This window comes from Notolepis coatsorum (assembly GCF_963971535.1).
Source record: "Notolepis coatsorum genome assembly, chromosome: 17".
NCBI classification, from domain to species: domain Eukaryota; kingdom Metazoa; phylum Chordata; class Actinopteri; order Aulopiformes; family Paralepididae; genus Notolepis; species Notolepis coatsorum.
Window position 1 is genome coordinate 88,910,979 of NC_140181.1, and position 25,058 is coordinate 88,936,036.

Consider the following 25,058-nt stretch of genomic DNA (forward strand, 5'->3'; position numbering starts at 1 on the left):
ATTCACCACGGTATAAAACGGGAACGTATGAATGAAAAAAGTATCTGTTTTTTGCATCTTGACCGGAAGAAACTCAAGGACAATCGACTAGATTATTAGATCCATAGCTATAATATATAATATAGCTTTAGGCCTGCAAACACAGCCACGTATCCCCATGATAAAAGGCGATGGCATTTCAACGGTAAGGTAAACAGCGACCCCTGGCGCTGAAAGTGTTAACATGTATGTGTTGTTTTCGGCATAACGTCCACCAATACGACTATCTGTGGGTCCGTTTGTACTGCTGACTGACCTCCTGCGTACAGCTTGATGCCCCTGTGCTGGGAGAGGCCGTGGGGTCCAGGGGCCCAGCGATCTGCTCCTTGATGAACACCAGGTCCTCGGGCAACACCAGGCCATGCTGCTGCATCACAGGCTCCAGGACGTTCTCACTCACCAGGTGGTCAAACATGGCCAGGGACGCCGTCTCGTGCTGCAAAATACACAGACACAGATATGCGACAACATATACAATGTATAGGCGATTAGACTGGGACTATATATATATATATTAGGGGTGGGACGGTTCACAAAACCCACGGTTCGGTACGTACCTCGGTTTTGTGGTCACGGTTTTCGGTTCGATATTGTTTTTTTATTAAAAAAATGATTTTACTCCAAAAATACCAGAATCAGCATAAAATATATATAGCCTAAAAATAATCCAACTTTTCAGTTATTCTCAAGGACGTAGTCATGCAAAAACTGAAAGAATGAGGCAGTTTGACATCAGGCACATCATTTTACCATGAGGAGGAAGTGTTTACAGCCTTAAATAATGTTTGGCACACAAAGACCGAACTGACAGCATACATCAAACTAACACACACACAGTGTACTGTTTAAAAACAACACTGCTCTGTTCATTCTATTTTTAAAATACGTACATTATCTGTCTACATTTATTTAGACTAACATTATTTAAATATTGAGTGCAACTGTGGTGGATTACATTTTAGCGTGTGGGACCATCAGCTTAGGAGGAGTTCATAACATCAACAAGCAGCACGAAAGCAGCAATAGTCCCGGTTGGAGTTAGTAAAACACAGTTGTACGTTAGCCTTCTTGGATGTTGAATAAACGCCTATCATTGTCTTTAAACACCCCGCCTCTCATTTCCTCCTCTGCTAGCTAGTACTAGCTACGGTAACATTTCGTTGACTGTATTAGCTGGGGCTAGCGGGGCTACCATAGTTAAAACGTGCGTTGTGTTGTACAAACTGCTAACGCTATGGCAAGATGTGTGTAGGCCTATGCAATGTTAATGGCTATGTTTTTAAAGTCGTAATGAAGATTGATTTATATTGTGCTTGCCATTTTTACACAAACCGACTAGCACCTAGCTGCAGTGCTGCTGCTGCTGCTGCCTGCAGCCAGCGCTCACCTCTCCCGGCCAAATTAATTTTTTTTTTATTTGCGCATCCCCGGAACCGTACAATACACAGACGCCCCGAACCGTGGAGGTCGTGCCGAACAGTACACGGTTCGGTTGCGTACCGTCCCGCCCCTAATATATATGATACACATAAAATACAGATGTATGTACAGAGTTGTAGCATTAATATGTACAGTGATACAGGTATAAATACAGTATGGTCGTAGTCATAGTGGCCAGCAGCTATGTAACTAGTAAGAGTAGGTAAGAGATATGTACAGAGATATGTACAGAATCTAGATGTGTAAAAGGATTATGTGCAGGTATGTACAGACAGATGTGGTTAGATATACGGTAAGAATACGGTAAGAATAAATATATATACCGGTATATACAACATTATTGTACATGCTATCATACAGAGTTATAATGGGTTATCTGCAAGTGTATATGTATGTAGGTATATAGGAGTATATGCAGGTATATTCAGACAGATATGGATATATATATATATATATATATATATATATATATATATATACATGGGGTAAATATAAATACCAGTCATTCATTCATTCAATCTTTATTTAATCTCGAAAGATCATTGAGGGCAAGCTCCCATTTACAATGACATCGAGAAAATGTCACAAATACACCAATACATAATGAATCAAGCAGGCATACGTTACACGTGGTGCACGTTACAAGTGCACCTAACCTCCCCAGCTATACGCTAGCCAGCCTGCTCCAAGGATGAGTGTTGGAGAATTAGCAAACATTGTTGCAGTTGCTTGCAATAATGTCACTGAGGTTGTTGGTTGAGGAAGTCCGTGTAGAAAATAAACCATATATATGTCCGTCCACACACACACACTTTCAAATTGAAAGTACCATGTTGAGTCACACCGATACACAAATACGTACACAAAGGCACAAAAGCACACTTTCAAAATCAAGACAATGACAATCACACGGAAACATAAACATGTGCGATAAGAAGCGGGCACAGGTCCATGTACACACCATTTAAAACCCAAACCAAATATTGACTCACGAGCAAATCAAACGGAGAGCTTATCTCGCCACAGCACAGCAGCTTGCGCAGGATACAAAGACACAAACGGTCACATGTGTCCAGACTCCAGTGACACGTCTGTGGTCATAACTCACATAACGACATTATGCCTGACAGCTGCTGAGTCAGCGGGAACACTATAAATCACCAGCTTTAGTAGTACGACTGTTGGCACTTACAAGCCAAATGACATTGACTGATCATCATTTAGCCTCATAATGCACCCTGGGTGACCTCGCTGACTGGCTGTGGAATAAGATGCCGTTTGCTGCTCGCTGACTACACGCCGCCTGGGAGAATGTGAGGGGACCACATAGGTGTCTGAACACATTTACAGGACTATGGCTATAGCGATTGGGAGTCTGAAGGCTCAGGACCCCCACTGACACAGTCTCTCATCTCCTCTACCCATAGACACTATATGCTACATAAGCGTCTGTCACAATGTTGTTACATTAACACACCCTTCCTGGACTATTCCAAAATTGCATTTGTTGCAAAACCACAGATTCACTTCTCCATCTCTAATTCACTTCTCCGTCTCCCTGGAAACTTTTGTTCCAAGACTATTTCCAAATACTTTCAAATAAGGAGGGGCACTAGACAGGGTTGCGGATTGAGTCCCTTATTGTTCGATCTCGCCATTGAACCACTGGCGGTCACTCTGAGGAGCGATGCGGGCCTCGCAGGTATTGCTAGGGGCGGCCAAACACATACACTATCACTTTATGCAGATGACCTGATCCTGTACCTGTCCGATCCCCATATTTCCATCCCGAAGGCACTGGATATTTATAAGATTTTTTGGCAAGTTCTCAGGATACAAAATTAACCTCTCTAAGAGCTTGTTGTTTCCGGTTAATGATTTAGCTCGAAGGATGTCGTTCGGGGCGTACCCACTGAAGATAATCTCCGAGTCTTTCACATACCAGGGAGTGACTGTGACACGCAAGTATAGTGACTTATTTAAGCTAAACCTTAAACCAGCCCTGGATAAGGCTAAGCAAGATCTTGCTCGCTGTTCAACACTTCCCCTATCACTAGCTGGGGGAGGTGAAATGGTGTACATGGAACAACACTCCGCTCACCCGGTATCACTATCCTCACTAGTGTGTGCTCCACTGCCACTCAGTAAAAAGCGCCTCACAAATAACCCCATGGTGATTGGCTCACTCCGTATATGGGCAAATATAAACAAGCCTCACCCTGTCTCCCAATTGCATCTAATGCACTTTTTACACCCTCACTCATGGATGCAGCACTCAAAACATGGGCCGGAAAGGGGCTAAAGAAGGTGAAGGACCCGTTTAAAGAAGGGCTGTTTATGTCCTTTGAACAGTTGGTAGGCGGGTATGACATTCCCCGCTCACATTTTTTCAGATATTTACAGGTGCGGGGTAGGGCTGGGCGATATGGCCTCTAAATGATATCGCGATATTTTTTGGCCATATCACAATATATATATCGCGATATTTTGACATTTCCTCTAAAGCATTTAAAAATGCTTGATTTAACCCTTTTAACCCTTACAGTCACACCAATATGATGATTATAATAAGTCCCTACAACATATGTTTGCATTATTAAACCATGAAGATGCTTTAAAAAATTAATTAAATGAAAATGTACCAAGAGTAGTCTACTGACACTAATAAAAAAGATTATTTACATCCAAGACCATTTATATAAAAACTCTTGGGTGCCTAAGACTTTTACACAGTACTGTGTTTTCTATCCACTTTAGCCAAACACACACACATATATATATATACCGTATGTATATATTAGGGCTGCAACTAATGACTATTTTGGTTGGTCGACTAATCTGTCGATTATTTTTTCGATTAGTCGACTAATCGAAAAACAATTATATAACAAAAATAAAAATAAATAATAAAAAATAAAAAACTACCTATCTGATCCAGCTGAAGACAGAGCAGAGGAACAGATTGGACATTGAGCATGACCTCAGAGTTGCTTTGAGACTCTTGTCAGGACCAAACAACATCCCCAGTTATCCCATTAGTTCCCCCAAACTTACTGTCGGTCTGTTATATTAAGCTAAGAAGTCTTCAGCTGGCTGGACCAGAGCTGAGAAGCCACTTTCACAAAGATATGTAGTGCAAAAAAAAAAAAAAAACATTATAATACTATTTTTTTTTAATGACTAATCGACGCAACAATTTCTCGTCAACGATTTTTTATAATCGACATCGTCGATTATGTCGACTAATCGTTGCAGCCCTAGTATATATATATATACATACTACTGTGAGAAAATAATAATCACACACAAGGGATAATGGCTTATAGCAGACTTAATGATTTTAGAATATTTCAGATAATGAAATTAAATGTTTATATCATCAACTATCCAGTTAGTATTTAAACTGTAACATTTGGCTACTTTAAATCATTAAATGTAGAGAGAGAGAGAGCGAGAACGCGTGAGAGAGCCAGCCCCCCCCCTCGGGTTTTGTTCTAGGTTTGCGTTTTGAGCGTATAAGCTGCCGTAGGTGATGATGTCACACTTGAATGTCAACACAGGAAGAGTTTAACACACGGAGATGAAACTGGATGCCCGATATAAAGAAACGAATAACCAATAAATATGAAGTTATGTTTAAACTAGTGCCGTCAGGCGATTAAAAAAATGTATCTAATTAATTACAGGATTTGTAATTAATTAATTGCATTTTAATCGCATAACCATTTCATGCCTGATATTCTATATTCTATAATCATATTTCAAATTGCATGTGTCCAGATGGCAGAATTCAGTACTGTATCTACAGAACCTTCTGTTTAATCATCTTCCATCTATTAAATGCTTTTATTTTAAAACTCTGTTGTCAAGCGTCATCAATATAACCCACGCCCTTTCCTCACAAATGGGGAACTAGTGTCGTGGAGTCCGCTTTGAGCGTTTCGAGGGTTAGCAGCTAATGCTAGTTAGCTTAGCCTAGTCATGGGATAAGTTAGCAGCTAACGTTAGCCCATTGCTCGTGTCAATTAAATTGCATGTCATTAAAGGTCCGCGCTGGTCTGTCTATAATGAAAATGAGAGGACAGCTCTGCGCTAAAGCAAGTCTCACCTCAGCCGCGACGTGACAACATATACTCGATGTTCACGATATAGTAATTTACTACATCTCATGTAGAACAAGCCGCGATACATCGAGTATCCTCGATATATCGCCGAGCCCTAGTGCTGGGTTTTGTAAAGAAATATTTTGCTTCTTTTATATATACCGGTATATTGAAATTATTGTATTGGGATAACCACATTGAGATACAGTATCTCGTTTTCGAGAGGGTCCCACATTTATCATCTGAACATGACACTGTTTTTATGTCTTGCACAATACTGCACAATTAAACAACTCTGTTACATAATTTATGATATTCCACTGTATTTCTATTCTAATCTAGTGTATATACTCTACTACAATCATGCACAATTGTACAGCCCTGTCCTATATTATAATACTGTATTAATGTATATGTTCCATTTTATCTTATTCTACTTGAATCGTCTTGTCTGTTAATGTACCAAATAACCAAGACAAATTCCTTGTATGTGCAAACTTACTTGGCAATAAAGACTTAACTGATTTCTGATTCTGACAATAGAGTGCAGAATAGAGTGCAGCAGATAATGACAGCCTCTCCAGCCATACAATCACTACTGCTGGAGACTAGTGGAAAGAGCTCTTCTCTTCAATAGAGGCATAATGGCACCGTGGTTAGATTTTGGCACCCGGACAATGTAGGCTGTAGCCGTCTATTTTTAAATTGCATTTGTCGCAAAACCACAGATTCACTTCTCCATCTCTAATTCACTTCTCCATCTCCCTGGGAACTTTTGTTCCAATACTAAAATGAACCCAAGATAACAAGGTTTACACAAGAAAACCATAATAGAAGGAAGGGTCATCACATCAGAATACCAGTGTTCTATGCTCTGCTTGGAGCCCGCTTTGGTGCAAGTTCTACTGAAGCTAAAAATATACAAGCTATCTGAGAAAACATACATCAACCAATATATCAAACGTTAGCTAGTTAACAACGCAACACATTGTTGATGATTCTGACATCCGAGGTAATAACCTGTTTAAATGACAAACGAGGAGACGGCTGATCCCATTCAACTCAATGTCAACCAAACTGAAAGTTTCCACACTTGGCACCAACGTGCGTTCACCTGCTACATGGTGACCCTTCCTTCTTTTATAGTTTCCTTGGGTTTACAGCTAATGGGATTTACATACATGTGTTCAAAAGGACACCGTTAATAGCATTGGGACAGCGTCCGTTACACTTCTTCTCACTCCCAAAAAACAGAATCTCAACTTTGAGGGCAGTCCAGTAGATAGAAACACGTTTGCATTTGGGTTGACTGGTGCGAAGGAATGTTTCCTGCCTCATTGTTTGAGATTTACAACCTCTACAAACCAAACAGCGTTGTTTTCATAGTACAGATGATGGAGAGTGAACGAAAGGAGGATGAAATTTATTTTAACTGTAAATTGTCTGTTCTGCCTCATGCATTACATACCTTGTAATTTTATTTGGTTGTATGTTTGATGCGTGTTTTAATTATTTCCTTTACCTTTGTGATGTATATATCGTCTGTCTCTTTTCCATTTTATTAAATACATTTTTTTTGTTACCCTTTTGTCCTCTCGCCAGACCGTCATTGTAAATAAGAAATTGTTCTTAACACTATGATCGCCGCGGACGAGTTTTCACGTCATTCCGAGCCATGCTCATTCTGCCGAAGACGCCGTAACTCGTCTTTGATGTCTATATTTCAAAAATCTGTCATCGAAATCATATTTCCTTTCCGGAGCCCTGAGACACACTGCTGATCTCCTCTCAACTCTCTAGCGGTTCAAGAGCGCCATCTGGTGGCCGATCGGCAGATCGCCAACCGGATATTAACCTTTGAACCGGTAGTGCTCATCCATATGTGGTCCGGCCACTCGCTATAGCTCCCGCGACTCCATCTTGAAACACTGGATAATAGATTGCTCGCCCTAACTCAATAAACAACGTTATTTGGACGTATATACTATTATACAACCTGGAAATGGATCGGGCATTTCTACATCCCATAATAGAAAAAAAATCTGTTCCACGCTCATCTGCCAGCGGCGCGAGGAAGCCACGGTAAGATTCAGCGTTATTTTCTAACGTATTCTATACTAACTGATCTGATGAACATATGACCCACTCTGGATGAATCATCTAACGCTGCCCACGGAATTATAAACGATCCCCCGCCCATCCGGTCATCATCAGATGATGCATAGAAACTTCTAGAACCACGTCCAGTTGAAACTTTTTATCTCGCACAGATTCCTACCAAACTGTATTTGATCATCAATATAATGCATTTGGGGCTATAAATCACGTTCTGAAGAAAGCTGCAGAAAACGATAAAAACATACTTATACTTTAGACCATATTTTAGTATGAATATGTGAATGAAAAAGTTTAACGTTGCTACACCCTGAACAATACATATAGGACATTGAATGGGCCATAATAATGGCAATTTAGCAATAGAATTTAAAAAGTTATAGCCCTGCAAAGAAGGGGAACTTCTCCATAGACATATAGAGCTGGCGAGGGATGGTAAATTATGAATTTAACCCATGGCGATTAAAGTGTTAAAATGTACCCGCCTGGTTAAATAAGTAAATAAATAAATATTCACACACTGTGACCATTTTCGCTCTCATGTCATGCTTGGGTTGGGATTCCTTTGGGAAAGTGTGAATACGGCCAATGAGGAGATGGGGGAGGAGTAGTACCTTCCAGTTGATCCCTGGTCGAACTTTGGGAATGAACATCCCATCAAACATATGGGAGAAAGGGCCATGTCCTGAAGAGAGAGCGAGAACGAAAGCAGTTAATAACTCAGATTTATGTATTTGTGTCTGTGTGAAAGAGAGTATCTATTAACCCTTTCACTACCACACTACCAAAGGTTTAACCCTTTCACTGCGACAATACAGAAGGTTAACCCTTTCACTGCCACACGACAAAGGGTTAACCATTTCACTAGCACCATCTGTAGTGTGATAGTGAAAGGTTAACCTTCTGTAGTGTGGTAGTGAAAGGGTTAAACATGACACCATATTTTATCCATTTATTCCTAACGGATTTGCACTAGTACCTTTTCTACCAAATTTTTGCATTTTGTTGTTGGATTTTTAGTTTTGTACATTGTATATTTTGTATAGTGTTTGGTCCTTATTCTTTTACTTTTTACTGCATGAAGCACAATCTCAGGAGGGTCATACAGAACCAAGCATTTCACTATAATGTACATGTACCTTAAATGTGACAAATAAAATAAGCCTTGAAACTTGATGACCCGAGAGGAGGAGGGTTGGAGATGGAGGAATACAGTATTAGCAGGTGGAGTTGAGGTTGGCTTCAATTATGACCAATCAGAGCACCTCCTCTCATTCACCGTAAGAGCAACATGCAGCCTGGCTACGTCAGAATAACTTGGCAATATCGGCATGTAGATAATCATATCGTACATTAGGCTCCTCCCCAGTGGTGCGTTATTGAAATCATCTGGGGTGACACGCACCACGTGCACGCGCGCTCCCGGCGCGTGCGCGCGCTCCCGCGAATGCGCATTTAATGTCCCCTCGCTTGGGCACAGACTAAAGACAGTGCCTAATTGCCTCTACGAATGGAATGTAACACGTCTTCACAACAAGGTTAGGTGTGAATGTGTCTGAGAACGTATTTAACACACCTGACGACCGGAGCTATTGATATGCAAATAGCGAGTGAGGTCCCACACCGTGCTACCCCGTCCCATGAACAACGCATGCCTGCTCCTCCCACGCCATCAGATTATGAATGAACAAATGTATTTTCGTGTCATATAGGCTATAGCATGAATGAAATTCATGCATATTTATTATCAGTTTATATTTAAAGATAAATCCATAATCTCCATAGATTTACCCAACAATATATTTTGAGTAATATGTAGGTATTCTACAGGCCTGTCTCACAAAATGCAATGGGTCTCTTGTCACCCCTCCACATGCGAAAGATCAATTATATATAAAGCATGTATAGATCTTTTCCAGCCAGCACAGTAGGCTATACTAGTCCACACCCGACGTGACAGTCTTCCTCACAGTCCTCAGTCTTCCTCACAGTCATCAGTCTTCCTCACAGTCATCAGTCTTCCTCACAGTCATCAGTCTTCCTCACAGTCATCAGTCTTCCTCACAGTCCTCAGTCTTCCTCACAGTCATCAGTCTTCCTCAGTCTTCCTCACAGTCCTCAGTCTTCCTCACAGTCCTCAGTCTTCCTCACAGTCATCAGTCTTCCTCACAGTCATCAGTCTTCCTCACAGTCATCAGTCTTCCTCAGTCCTCAGTCTTCCTCACAGTCACCAGTCTTCCTCACAGTCATCAGTCTTCCTCACAGTCCTCAGTCTTCCTCACAGTCATCAGTCTTCCTCAGTCATCAGTCTTCCTCACAGTCATCAGTCTTCCTCAGTCATCAGTCTTCCGCACAGTCCTCAGTCTTCCTCACAGTCATCAGTCTTCCTCACAGTCATCAGTCTTCCTCACAGTCCTCAGTATTCCTCACAGTCCTCAGTATTCCTCAGTCAGTCTTCATCACAGTCCTCAGTCTTCCTCACAGTCATCAGTCTTCCTCACAGTCATCAGTCTTCCTCACAGTCTTCAGTCTTCCTCACAGTCCTCAGTCTTCCTCACAGTCCTCAGTCTTCCTCACAGTCATCAGTCTTCCTCACAGTCATCAGTCTTCCTCACAGTCATCAGTCTTCCTCACAGTCATCAGTCTTCCTCACAGTCCTCAGTCTTCCTCACAGTCAGTCTTCCTCACAGTCCTCAGTCTTCCTCACAGTCATCAGTCTTCCTCACAGTCCTCAGTCTTCCTCACAGTCATCAGTCTTCCTCACAGTCATCAGTCTTCCTCACAGTCAGTCTTCCTCACAGTCATCAGTCTTCCTCACAGTCAGTCTTCCTCACAGTCATCAGTCTTCCTCACAGTCATCAGTCTTCCTCAGTCATCAGTCTTCCTCACAGTCATCAGTCTTCCTCACAGTCCTCAGTCTTCATCACAGTCCTCAAGTCTTCTTCACAGTCATCAGTCTTCCTCACAGTCAGTCTTCCTCACAGTCATCAGTCTCACAGTCATCAGTCTTCCTCACAGTCATCAGTCTTCCTCACAGTCATCAGTCTTCCTCACAGTCAGTCTTCCTCACAGTCATCAGTCATCCTCACAGTCATCAGTCTTCCTCACAGTCATCAGTCTTCCTCACAGTCATCAGTCTTCCTCAGTCAGTCTTCCTCACAGTCATCAGTCTTCCTCACAGTCATCAGTAGGGCTGACCTTGGGAATTTGAAGCTTCGGGGCCTAGATTAGATTTTAATTCGAAGCTTCGAAATATATATATATATTTTTTTTAATTATTAATTTTTTTTTATGGTGTGGGACTTGTACAGCACTTTGTTCAACTTAGTCAGTGCTGTAAAGTTTAAACCTTTTTAAATCTTAGACAAACTAAACACTTTGCTTTCATGAAATATTGTAAGCCATCATTTGAGGCTTTATAAAAGCAGCACAATGAACACAAATCTGTCAGTGCCGAGTCCGACCTCATCTTAAATAACAAACAGCATTGCTTGTTGTAATTAACAGAGAGGCAGAGTTGATTTTGCACAATTTTTTTTTTTTTTTACATAATCGATTTTTTTTCTTCATATTCGAATCCCATGCCCATCGAACGAAGCTTCGAAGTATTTAAGACAGCCCTAGTCACCAGTCTTCCTCACAGTCATCAGTCTTAAACAGTCCTCAGTCTTCCTCACAGTCTCCTGAGGAAGCGGAAACCCCACCCTGCAATTGAAAGACCACAGCCTAACGGTGTGTGTGTGTAATAATGCATGTGTGTGTATGCGTGTGTGTATGCGTGTGTGTGCATCTTACCCAGGTCATGGCAGAGACCAGCTATCTGCACACACAGGATGTCTCTATGAGAGATATCCAGCTCTGGCTGTTTTTCATTAAGAGCCTGGGCCAGTTGTCCGGCCAGATACCCCACCCTGCAACAGAACGACTCACTCAACAACATCCTGGGACCAACATAGGACTAGCACATAGGACCAACATAGGACTAGGGGTGGGAATCACCAGTTTCATCATAATACGATACGATATCGATTCTTTGGACAACGATACGATATTTGCCGATATCACAAAGTCTCTCACGATACAATACGATACGATTAGATTCAGGTGCCTGGGATCGATATGAGATGATATCATATGCCCATTTAACACAATCAGTTATGAGACTCGCCACAGGATTTTCAAAATAAGAGTATCGATATGAATCGATCTTATTACATCGCATCGATCCGATTCGATCGTTGATAATTACATCGATGTATCGATCTGGATCGATGTATCGTCCCACCCCTACATAGGACTAGCATATAGGACCAACATAGGACTAGCACATAAGACCAACATAGGACTAGCACATAGGACTAGCACATAAGACCAACATAGGACTAGCACATAGGACCAACATAGGACTAGCACATAGACCAACATAGGACTAGCACATAGGACCAACATAGGACTAGCACATAGGACCAACATAGGACTAACATATAGGACCAACATACAGTAGGACTAGCACATAGGGGATAGGGATGGGCGTGAGTACTCGTAGCTATGAGAAAAACCGAAAAAATTAAATAATCGAAATTATACATTTTAATGAAAACAAAAGATTTTTTTTTTTTACATATCTTTTCACATGTATGTGTAAGATTATATAAATGTTTGTTGGTTTCCTTAAACATATATACGTGAATGAACAAAAATAAGTAAATTTTTATTTTCTAACCTTTTTTTGTATATTTTTTTCCCTTTTCGGGTAATACACGATCAATCGAGTATAGCATGCGATCAATCGATCTGGATTTCTCTTTAAAATGCCCATCCCTAATAGGGGACCAACATAGGACTAACAGTAGGACCAACATACAGTAAGACTAGCACATACGACCAACATAGGACCAGCACATTGACTTTAACAAACTGAAAACTAATATTACATCAGAAGAACCTGTACTAGTACAACAAAACAGTGGTTCCTAAAAATGAACTCATGCTACCTAGAAAATATAAAAAGCAGCGCAGTTTCCAATTCAAGGTGTGGATTGGTATTTTCAGTTATTTTCATATAGCATGTTCTAAATTTCGTCGCTCTGTGCCCTGGCCAAAAAACAGAGCACTGATTGTTTTGTATGGAGCTGGCCATTCATAGGGTGATTATCCCAACTCCATAGCATACAATTGAACCTGCACATAGAGCTGCCGCGGTATTGATGTTTTCCTTACCGCAGAAATTTGCGAAATATTTCCTACCGCCGCGGTTATTACTGCACACACACAAAAAAATTTAATGCATTTTTTATTTATTTTTTTGTAGTCTACTCTTTATAGCATATAGCCTGCCTCTAGTCTAAATGTCTATCTTTAGAGGATGACTTTGCAGCATGAATATTGTTTGGGATTCGGCAAGCACGCATTCGTTATTGAAAGCGAAACACGGATTCGAAGTCTCCCCTCTGGTCGTGCGCCGTTCACTCTGTGTCGCGGGCAGGGGTGGTAGCGCCCGGCGGTTACCCCCCCGACCCTTTCTTCTTCTTAGTATTATTATAAAGTTACTACTTATGATTAACAAAGGCATTCGTTTTGTGGCATTAACGTTATATAGTTACACGTTCAATAACATCAGCGTATTTACCGGACCATAGCAAGGCAAGCATTACTCAATTCATATCACAGTTCCTTTCTTTGCTCAGAGCGTGCTGAGTCGTGGCCATTCTGCGGTCTGTTAATAAAGTTTTCAATCAGACAAGTGTATAGAACGAAGGGCTTTTATTATAACATTCGTTGCAGTAAAATCATTATGCCTTGTTTAGTATTCCTGAGGAGCGATTGTAATCCACTCCGGCGGGGAGCTAACGTTATTAGCCGTGTTGTGAGCTCTGATCAATGGCTGACATTCGGGACGTAAAAAACGAATACGCGCTTGCCGATTGGTGGTAACAGCAGAGGCGGGTGCAAGTGGTGTGACATAATTGGCAGAATAGACTGTCAATCAAAATTGTTCCGTTGCTTTGGTTGAGAGTATTATTATAAAAAACAGCGGTGATGCGGTATTCAGCTAAACTCTGCGGTGGGCGTGATGTAACAGCGATACTGCGGTAATGCGGTAAGTGCGGCAGCTCTACCTGCACATATATTAGAATTGGATATTGGGCCACAACCCGACTAAAATAGGGTATTGCATCTGGAGAACACTGAAATTGGATGCCATGAGCCATTATGTAAAATCACAAAACTTGACTTGGATCTTCGGAAAGAGGGACAGAACGCTAATTCAATCGCAAGGATTTTGTTGAGCCGATGGTTCAGTAGAAGTGACGGATCGGTACTCGACATCAGCCGACACACAAAGAGTTGAAATCTGAATTGAATCTGGTCCGGGAGAGTAGTGGTACCAGCGCCTCCAACATCTCTCTCATGTGAAGTCACAGCCTTACCCTATGGAGTGCTCAAAGCGGTTGTGGGACGCTCCGGGGAACACGTAGTAGGTTCCTCCCAGCTGCTTGAGGTTCCGTAGCCGCTGGAACTGGGGCGTGTCTATGAAGCGTATGAGGAGGGCGTGCATCTCCACGTGGCCGTGGATGGGATCGTTAAACACCTGGCGTGAAGCGAGGGGACAAACGGGTTGGGTCACACATTATATCCAGCTGTGGGACGATTCACCTTCACAATGAATGAATCCACTCCCTATCCCGATGTCTTTCAGGCCATGGTTACACTGGGCTAAAACAGCAACGTTCTATTTTCGAATGATTACGTTTGCATGTCCAAGTTAAAAAGAAACACCGTTTTGGCAGGAAAACGCGTTTTCCTAGTGGCAACGCTCAAAAGGTGTTTTCGTTTTGGAAACTCGCCGACAATGGTGCCTTGTAATTTGCGCGAGCCGGATACAGAGCCGTTCTGCCCAATGTCCATGCGCAGTAGACCTGCATGGTTATTTCCAGTGTTTACAGCAGAGCTGTCCCATGTAGCTGCGGCTACCAACGTGTTGTCAAGTTATAAGGAACCCAGTACTCCAAATTACAACAATCTGCATTCCCTTAACAATTGTTTGTATTGAGCCGTATTGTATTGTACCCATTCTGCAATCTCTTAAATAACGTTTACATCCATTTATTCTGCTAGCATTAACGTTACTATGCTGCTAGCCACAATGCTATACTGTTATAATGGCATATCCCAATCACGTTAGCACATAAGCTAACAAAATCAGCTATCTTTTTGTGAGACTAAACTCCGCTCTTGGTGGTCAATTGTGTTGATGTTAGTTTTGTTTCATCAACAAATGAGGCAGAACACACAGTGAATGTATCCGTTTGTTTATTGCACTTTATTTCTTGCTGAAAAATAAATGCTAGATGTAGCTAAATGGCTCATGCGAGGTATAAAGATGGTGGCTTTTCTGAAATTTTGAGCAGGATGTGGAGTGACTCGTTCAACCTTTCTGATTGGTTGAAAATGGCCTTCATGTTTGAACTACATCGCCACCTACTGCTTTGGCATTGTACTACATGTATATACATCACTCGGTGGTCAGGAGACAAAACAATGTCTAACTTGCCTGCCATTACGTAGCGTTCTGAAAAACGGAACTGAAAACGAAACTGGCCCTAGTGTAACCGCAGCCTCACACTCCCCCCCCCCCCCCCCCCCCCGTCTTTGTCTAAGCAGCCATATGGCTCATCCAGACCTCGCTGCAGGGTTAGGTGTGTCTTGTGTGGATGGACCATTTGTGTGACATCATAATGTGATTTTTTTTTACCCACCGCCACCAATCACTTGTCTTCCGCTGTCATCGATTGGCCATCGCAGCTTTCGGCAAAAGATGACTAGAATTCGACTTTCTCGCACAACACCCGCCCCCATGCCCCCTCCAATCAAAAGGTGAAAACATGTGTTATTTCCCAGCATTAATCTGATCTGAATGTGCCCTTCAGTAGGAGTCAGCAGCAGTGAGGTAGGGTGGTGTTACCTTGTTACGCTCTGCTGCAATCTGAGGCTCTGCTGCAAGGTGACGGAACCTCCGGAGACTGTGAAGGATTTGCAGACGGACACCCATGGGTCTGAAGAGAGTGAGACAAATAACGAGAGAGAGAGAGAGAGAGAGAGAGAGAGAGAGAGAGAAGATAGGGGGGGGGAAGAGAATGTGGAGACAAAACTAATTAGAATCAAACTAGACTCTGTTCGACTGTCATCACAATCATCATGAACCAAATAATATTCTAGATAGTAGATACTAAATCCTGAGGGGCTCCCGTTAGCGGTTACCGGTACTCTATTCTCACACAACACTCATCTATCCTATATCAAGGTGTTGGCACTGATTTGGGCAGTATACACCATTCTGCTAAACATGATTTAAAAAAATTACCTTATGCCCATCTTCTCCAACTCTGTCTCTGAAAGGTATTGCAGACCCACTCCGGTGATCCCATGCTCTGATAGGAGAGAGACAGCACTTAGTTAACTTAAGCACTGCATCGTGTGTGTGTGTTGACAATTGTGTCAAAGCATAAATGTGGATTGAGAAAGACCACATTACATTTAGTCATTTAGCTGACGCTTTTATCCAAAGCGACTTACAAGTTGACAAGTCAGCAGGAAGGGTACAACTCTTATCAGCTGAGTAACACTGTTCATCAAAGTGCTACAATGTAGGTTAGTAGTATATTAGGACAAGTGCATGACAGTGAGGTTCAGTGGCGAATCCTTGTGGAAGCCAACGGAAGCCATGCCTCCCTATAAATTTCATATCAAATTATGAAATATGAAATATGAAAAAAAAAAAAATTAAAATATATATTTTTTTTATATAGTTTACATTCATTTTCATCTGTGCATCTGTGTTTTTTTTTTTTTTTTTTTTTTTTTTTTTTTTTAATGTCTCCCTCTTCTCCTTCTCACTCCCTCTAACACACTGTCAGACTGTGCTCACTACTGCAGCTAGTATAGGAGAGAAGCAGTGGGTAGGTCTCTTTCTCCAGGTTTCCAGCATTATAGAGTGAGTCCAAACTCCAAATCCGATCCTAGCCAATCAGATTCGAGCTGACTGCCACTGGGCCACACCCTAAAAGTTTAAAACGGAGCTGGGAGGAAGACGTTCAGCATAATATTCCACCTGGAGGCGGGGCAGGTGCCATATTTTCCCCTCTGCACTCTGAACATTGTATTAACCCGTAACTGTTCCCACGGGCCGAATATTGCCCTGATCCTCGCGAGATTAAATCCACGGGGACCTCTCGGCGTGCCGAAGCTTTTCCTAAATCACTTCCATCATCGAAAACGAGGGGAAAAGGTCGGCTCGCGACCCTGAAAATGTCGCGTGATTTTAAAAACGCTGTATTAAGTGAGCCTATTATGGGATCCACGCGAGCTTTCTATCGTGGAAACATCTGGGCGTCCCGCAACTTTTACTGATTCACATGTAGCCCCTAAAATGCTTAGAAAAGGAAAACAGAAAGCGTGGAATAAACTCGCCGAAACGGAAAAGTGTCCCACGGGCGCGCCGTGATTCCGATCCGCGTGAAAATATTCACGGCCATAGAGGAGACCGTGGGACACCTTTTTGCAACCGAATATGTGTCTCGAATTTGCTCCCACGCGGCGCGCAAAATCGCGCAAGGAAAAATCGGACCAAAAATTAACCAATGCTCCAGCAGTATTAATGACCCTGATGTAAACAAGACAAACGTCTTTCTCTGGTCTGCATCCCCTTATACAATTGTGTGTGAATGAATGAATGAATGAAAACTTTATTAACAGATTGCAGAATGGGTACAGTACAGTACAGCTCAATACATACAATTGTTAAGGGGATGCAGACCAGAGAAAGACTTTCGTCTTGTTTACATCAGGGTCCCCCATTTTCAATTCATCGTAAATGTGTATTGAGCCGTACTGTATTGTACCCATTCTGCAATCTGTTAAATAAATAAAAATAACGTTTGACTGGCCGCCGAGCCATACTGTAGTGTACATGGTGACTGCTTGACTTAAAAAAAAAAAAAAAAAAAAATGATTAATAAAAATATTGAATAATTTTTTTTTTAATAATATTTTTTTGGCTTCCCCTGTTATTTTACCCACGCGACGCCACTGGAGGTTAGTTTAGGGTTTTTATTTCAGGTATTGATCATAGAAGAAGTGCGTCTTTACTTTTAGTCGACGGCGAAAGAGTGGTCGGCTTTCGGCTGTCCTAACTGTGGTGGGAAGTTGTTTGAATGATCATGAATAACTGGCTCGTCTGTCTGGCTCTCACTGGTCCATCTTCAGAAGCACTGTCATGAATAATCAACGCCCTGTGTCGTATTGACAAACGGTACCAGCCTTACTATGGCTAGTAGAGACTAAACATAGTCAGGACAGAGGGTCTATCGGCTACACTCTGACCTATATTATGGTTTTGTCAGACAAGCTCATGTTAGCTAGCCAACGCTCAGTGGAAAGAACACCTGACCTGGCTAAGTGGCTACTAGCCGGTTGGTCTGGCTACCTAACCTAAGCACACACATCAAGCTAGCGTTACTCAGTAGGAAACCAATGAACAACAACACAGACCTCTGAATGTATCTCCCCACGCCCCGAGTCCTTCCCGGTGTAGGTATGCACACGTGTCGTCCACTCCCCACTGCATGAAGCCCGCGGTGTCCCGCCACGACGAGCCCGCGGACACCCGGCGCTGCTTCTCCGGTGTTTTGAACATGTGTTCCTCGGTGGACATGTCCTCTTCTACCCGCGAACGTTTGCGATCCATGTTGTTTGTTGACAACAGTTCGGAAAGACCGTTGACTGTTGTTGTTATTGTAGAATATAACCCTACAAGGAACTGTCCGATTATTTATTGTTTCGCGCGGGGATTGTTTCAGCTGATCCCTGGTCAAATTCTCACAACACCAGAGACCCGCGCTGGAAAGTGGAAACTGCCGGGTTTTAGTTTCAATGCGCCGAGATGTCAATATAGGGGCGGGGCCAACGAGAGTGTAGTCCTCCTGTGTTTCCTGGAAAGCTGTTCGGCAGTGGACATATTTTATCTGTTCAGTTCAGTACTGTTTCAAGATGCACAATGAGATCTTCTTCTTCTTCTTCTTCTTATTTGAATTTCCGGCAGTGTAGACGCATCGTGGCGTATTACTGCCCTCCACAATTCTTGCTTCGCCCACACTTGAGAAAGTTTACACTCCTCTTCTTCTTCTCATCTTCAAAACACATTTCTATCGTCTCTGTCTCCTTCTTCTCTGCTCCTCTTGTCATACAATCACAATACAAACATCATCTCCTCTCTTGGAGGGCCGCCCCAAGAGGGGGAACCCTCCATCTCATCGCCACCAGAATCAGAGAATTGTTGAATATATATAGATACACAAATGTTCTAGAATGTTTGATTATGACATCATACTGTGACTGACCACAAATGTTCTAGAATGTTTGATTATGACATCATACTGTGACATCACACATGTTCTAGAATGTTCTATTATGACAAATAAGACGGTTCAATGACTTTATCTAAATCCAATCACTATTCCTAATGCCGTTTCACTGTAAGATTATAAAAATAAACATATAAACATTCATACAATACCCTAAATATACAGCTAAGCCCCATTGTATTCTGAAATGTAGACTTTAACAGTGTAGGCAACTAAGCCAATAGAAATAAGGTATAACTCATGAGTGCTTTGGCTCCTATACATAAGGTTTAGTCGATAATCCAATGTACAGTTAATAATTTCCCTGTGCCAACTCATAATGTAATAATTAAGTGTGTGTAATGTCTTAAAAATATGAAATAAAAATGCACAATGTAATATAAATATTGAATACATAATGGAATAACGTGTAGCAGCTACACTGGCAGCTACACTAGTGGCTACGCTAGCAGCTACACTAACAGCTACACTGGCAGCTACGCTAGCAGCTACGCTAGCGGCTACACTAGCAGCTACACTAGTGGCTATGCTAGCAGATACAATAGTGGCTACACTGGTGGTGGCTACACTAACAGCTACACTGGCAGCTACACTAGTGGCTATGCTAGCAGCTAAACTAGTGGCTACACTAGCAGCTACACTAGTGGCTACACTGGTGGTGGCTACACTAGCAGCTACGCTAGCAGCTACACTAGCAGCTACACTTGTGGCTACGCTAGCAGCTACACTGGCAGCTACACTAGTGGCTATGCTAGCAGCTACACTAGTGGCTACACTAACAGCTACACTAGCAGCTACACTAGTGGCTACACTAGCAGCTACGCTAGCAGCTACACTAGCAGCTATGCTAGCAGCTACACTAGCAGCTACGCTAGCAGCTACACTAGCAGCGGGAGCATGGCTATGTTCCCCGGGTCCTATGTTCCCCGCTTTGATTGATTGAAAATTGGGGACAAACACCCGTTGTGGACAGAAGCACGGATATATCCGTGGCAAGTTGTTATTGCTTTTATTCCATTTTAATAACCTATTCAAGGTCGCCGAGCGGCACTGCAGATTTACCCTACTCTTTGAATTCGAGAAGGTGCAATACCGGCCAGATCCTCTTAGGGGAGCTATCGCGAGAATGCAGTGTGCCCTGTGGCTGAACGGTGGACTTTTTTTTGACTTTCAATGGAGTTTTATGTTAGCTCGATTCTGGATCTGCAGCCTGTAGCTTGGATTACGTTTTGCATCGCAGATTTCACTACAATAAGGGGATTTATCATCAGCCAATGGACATATCGATCTACCAGATGGCGATCGATAACGGGGAAATGCTCGGGGGGATCCCACCGGCCCACGGTAAGATCTTTTTCACGTAAAGTACATCCCGATCGGGCCTTGTTTTGATAGCCATCCATCCGATCGGCCTATGTGGCTAGTTAGACGAACACGGTTATTGGTAATCAATAATAAGAAACGACGTCCCCCGCCCCCCCCCTTCATGCATACATGCTTGAGGATCGTGCCGATCATATGCAGTTTGAGTTTTAACTGTAGCATCTGTAAAACGGAAATGCCATTGGATATAACGTTAGCAGCTATTAGCCCTATATCTAGCCTTCCAGAAAATATACTAGACCAAATCCTGTATAACTCTTATATTCACGGCGCTATAAAATGAGAACGTATTGATGTTTTTTTTTTTCTTTAAGCCATTTTGAAGGGACGGTTTATGGACTCAATTGACAATGAGAATGGACAGATATAGTATAGATTTAGCTCTACAAACAGCCCCACGTCTGTTTACATTTCCCGGTCCTCTTGAGATTAAGTAGACTCATCCCAGTGGCCGCCAATGTGTTAAGGGGATGCAGACCAGAGAAAGACTTTCATCTTGTTTACATCAGGGTCCCCCATTTTCAATTCATCATAACATATATGATGTGTCCCAACCCCACTTCTATGTTTCAATAAATTATTTGCATTTAAAACTATTAACGCTGACTCATTCCTTCAGTCCACTCAAAATTATGCTAATATTCCTTATGTTGTTTATGAAAATAGCATATGAGAGTATTATATAGTAATAATAACACATGGCGATATACTAAAAAGCTATTTATAATTTTTGGCTGGTAAAAAATCTGCCTGGCTGGTAGTTTTTAAAATCTACCAGCCAAATGGCTGGTAAGTCAAAAAGTTAATTTTGTTCCCTGAACATTTTCATTCAATCAATCACCGTGCAATCCATTCTTTGTGGATCTGACTAGATGCAACACTGAACGGCACAGGAAGTCCTTAATTCCAACAGCCATCAGAGTATACAACGCATCACTGTGCCTCACTGCCTCACTACAGAGTGACAGTACAAACTCTGGTAATCTTCCTGGACTTTTGACTTCTTATTTTTACATAGACACTTAAACATTTATTAAAAAAATTCTACATTTATTACTGTACATTTTACTGTATATTTTTGGCTGTATATTTTAGAATGTATATATTTTAGAATGTATATCCCGGACTGTATTTTTATTCTTATTTGTGATTTTTGACTATACCTAATCCCCACCCCACCTACCCAACCTCATCCAATGTACATTTTTCGTCCCCCTCAAATGTATATACTCTCTTTTTAGACTCTTTTTGTACTCATAAACAGTACTGTATATTTGTAGTCATCATGTATGTCATATATGTTATGATGAATTGAAAATGGGGGACCCTGATGTAAACAAGACGAAAGTCTTTCTCTGGTCTGCATCCCCTTAACAATTGTGTGTATTGAGCTGTCAATCAATCAATCAATCAATCAATCAAGTTCCACAAATCATGTTCAACCCAGATTTGGCTCAAACAAGGGACTAAACACATTTCGCAATTATGCCACAATAATGTGGAACGCCCTACCCACAGCCGTAAAGGAATGTGAATCCCATGCAACCCTCCTTCAAAACCGCTCTCAAAGAGCACAAAGTCGAAAGTATTTTTCTGGTCTGCATCCTCTTAGCAGTTGTTTTGTATTGAGCCGTACGTATTGTACCCATTCTGCAATCTGTTAATAAAGTTTTCAATCAATCAATCAAATCCCCTCCCCCCTAGTTTCCTCTGGTCAGCCAAACCTGCTGTCTCAGCTGTCTTTGGCCTGTGACTTGACCAACAGATGGCCAGGCCTCTGCCTTTTGGTCAGAAATAGATCTTGACCACTGGCTTCAGACAGGTTGAGACTTAGTGAAAGACATGGATAATGGAAGACATGGATAAAGGTTAACCTTCTGTAGTGTGGTAGTGAAAGGTTAACCTTCTGTAGTGTGGTAGTGAAAGGTTAACCTTCTGTAGTGTGGTAGTGAAAGGTTAACATTCTGTAGTGTGGTAGTGAAAGGTTAACCTTCTGTAGTGTGGTAGTGAAAGGTTAACCACAACAACCAATCTGTTGTGGTCCTAGACATAATTGGTGGTAATTATGATTGATTATTTTGTCTGTTACATCTGTGCACATGGTGTTCTGCGTTGGAATGAGGAAATGGATTGTGTGCATGTTTGATAGTGAACAGATAGTTAGAACAGGCTGTCATCCCCATAGATATCTATATAGAACACTAGATAGCTTACCCGCGCTGCCGGCCAATGTAGAGCGACGTCGTCGTAGGGCGGCCATCTTGCCCGAGGCAGCTCAGCTACTGATAACATTAATGTCTACCTTTCTACTTGAAGGCCGTTTTTTTTTTTTTTTTTTACAAACCGCTTGAATCATAGCCATGTTAATAATGTGGCGGCTAGGTGGTGTAGTGGTCTAAGGCAGTGCTTCCCAATCCTCTCCTCGAAGCACCCCAGCCGTTCCATGTATTTGTTAAATTCCACCACCAGCACACCTGATTCAACTTAACAAGCCCTTTATTAGTTGAATCAGGTGTGCTGGTGGTGGAATTTAACAAATACATGGAACGGCTGGGGTGCTTCGAGGAGAGGATTGGGAACCACTGGTCTAAGGCACTCGCCACCAGTGTGGAGACGCTAGGATTCGCGTGTTCGAATCCAGCTCTCCACATTGTTTTTCAGTTTGGCTGGTCGTCCGCAGTAATACACATTGGCCGTATTACGGGGAGGGAAAAACTGAAGGGTGGGGATCGAACGTTGTGAACAAGCGACTCCTACAAGTCGGTTGGTGCGCCTGCGCAGTAGAATCAGGAAGTGTCGGGGGCAGCGTGAGCCTCCCACGCGTTACTCCTCGACACTGATAGATCGAGCTGCGCAGGTGAAAAGATGCGACTGCTGTTACCTCAAGTACCGGAGGGGACTTGTGCTATGTATGACTTAGTCCACATTGCAGCCGGCTTGTGGGAGGCAAGAAACAGCGTTCGTGACAGGGGAGGGTTGAATTGGATGATACGAAATTGGGATGGGAGAAAATATAGAAAAAATGGGAGAAAAAGTGGATCAAAAAAAAAAAAAAGCCATGTTAATAATGCTTGTAATAAACCAAACCGTTTGTAAATCCGTCAATATTTCAGCGAGTTATGAGTATTTTTGTCTGTGCAGCTCACTCACCCTCACTCAAGGCTGACTCGAGCAAGATGGCGGCGGTTCAGTGACGCTGGTGACTCCGCCTTAAGCTATCTAGTGTTCTATATAGATATCTATGGTCATCCCCACCTGTCTGAAGAAGTCCACCATTATCCCTGTACCCAAAAAATCTACGCCTGCTTGCCTCAACGACTACCGCCCTGCAGTGGCGAATCCTTATGGAAGCCAACGGAAGCCATGCCTCCCTAATATTAAAATATGAATTAATATCAAATATGAAATATGAAAAAAAATATATATATAAATTTTTTTTAATATAGTTTACATTCTTTTTCATCTGTGCATCTGTGTTATAATTTTTTTTTTTTTTTTAAATGTCTCCCTCTTCTCCTTCTCACTCCCTCTAACACACTGTCAGACTCACTGTGCTCACTGCAGCTAGTATAGGAGAGAGGCAGGGGGTAGGTCTCTTTCTCCAGGCTTCCAAATCCGATCCTAGCCAATCAGATTCGAGCTGACTGCCACACCCTAAAAGTTTAAAACGGGGCTGAGAGGAAGACACTCAGCATATTTTCCCCTCTGCACTCTGAACATTGTATTAACCCGTAACTGTTCCCACGGGCCGAATATTGCCCCGATCCTCGCGAGATTAAATCCACAGGGACCTCTCGGCGTGCCGAAGCTTTTCCTAAATCACTTCCATCATCGAAAACGAGGGGAAAAGGTCGGCTCGCGACCCTGAAAATGTTGCGTGATTTTAAAAACGCTGTATTAAGTGAGCCTATTATGGGATCCACGCAAGCTTTCTATCGTGGAAACATCTGGGCGTCCCGCAACTTTTACTCATTCATATGTAGCCCCTAAAATGCTTAGAAAAGGAAAACAGAAAGCGTGGAATAAACTCGCCGAAACGGAAAAGTGTCCCACGGGCGCGCCAAAATGAAAATATTCACGGCCATAGAGGAGACCGTGGGACACCTTTTTGCAACCGAATATGTGTCTCGAATTTGCTCCCACGCGGCGCGCAAAATCGTGCAAGGAAAAATCGGACCAAAAATGAACCAATGCTCCAGCAGTATTAATGACCCTGATGTAAACAAGACAAACGTCTTTCTCTGGTCTGCATCCCCTTATACAATTGTGTGTATTGAGCCGTACTGTATTGTACCCATTCTGCAATCTGTTAAATAAATAAAAAGAAAGTTTGACTGGCCGCCGAGCCATACTGTAGTGTACATGGTGACTGCTTGACTTAAAAAAAAAAAAAAAAATAAAAAAAAATATTAATAAAAATATTTAATAATTTTTTTTTTAATAATTTTTTTTGGCTTCCCCTGTTATTTTACCCACGCGACGCCACTGCCGCCCTGTAGCTCTCACCTCCATAGCCATGAAGTGCTTTGAGAAGCTAGTGAAGGGCTACATCTGT

The 25,058-nt window shown here is 42.2% G+C and overlaps 1 protein-coding gene across 1 annotated transcript in view; it reads right to left on the reverse strand.

Moving 5' to 3' along the window:
- The window catches only part of samhd1 (SAM domain and HD domain 1), a gene marked incomplete at its 3' end in the record, with an annotated part of 48,396 nt that extends 29,825 nt beyond the window's left edge, over positions 1–18,571 (reverse strand). The window contains exons 1-7 of the mRNA XM_084333540.1: positions 18,249–18,571; positions 16,063–16,129; positions 15,664–15,754; positions 14,129–14,289; positions 11,493–11,608; positions 8,312–8,382; positions 296–475 (exon numbers count right to left, since the gene is read on the reverse strand). Coding sequence (XP_084189666.1) covers positions 296–475; positions 8,312–8,382; positions 11,493–11,608; positions 14,129–14,289; positions 15,664–15,754; positions 16,063–16,129; positions 18,249–18,444 — 882 coding nt within the window. The 5' untranslated portion in view covers positions 18,445–18,571. The remainder of the gene's footprint in view (positions 1–295; positions 476–8,311; positions 8,383–11,492; positions 11,609–14,128; positions 14,290–15,663; positions 15,755–16,062; positions 16,130–18,248) is intronic.
- Positions 18,572–25,058: the final 6,487 nt, after the last annotated feature.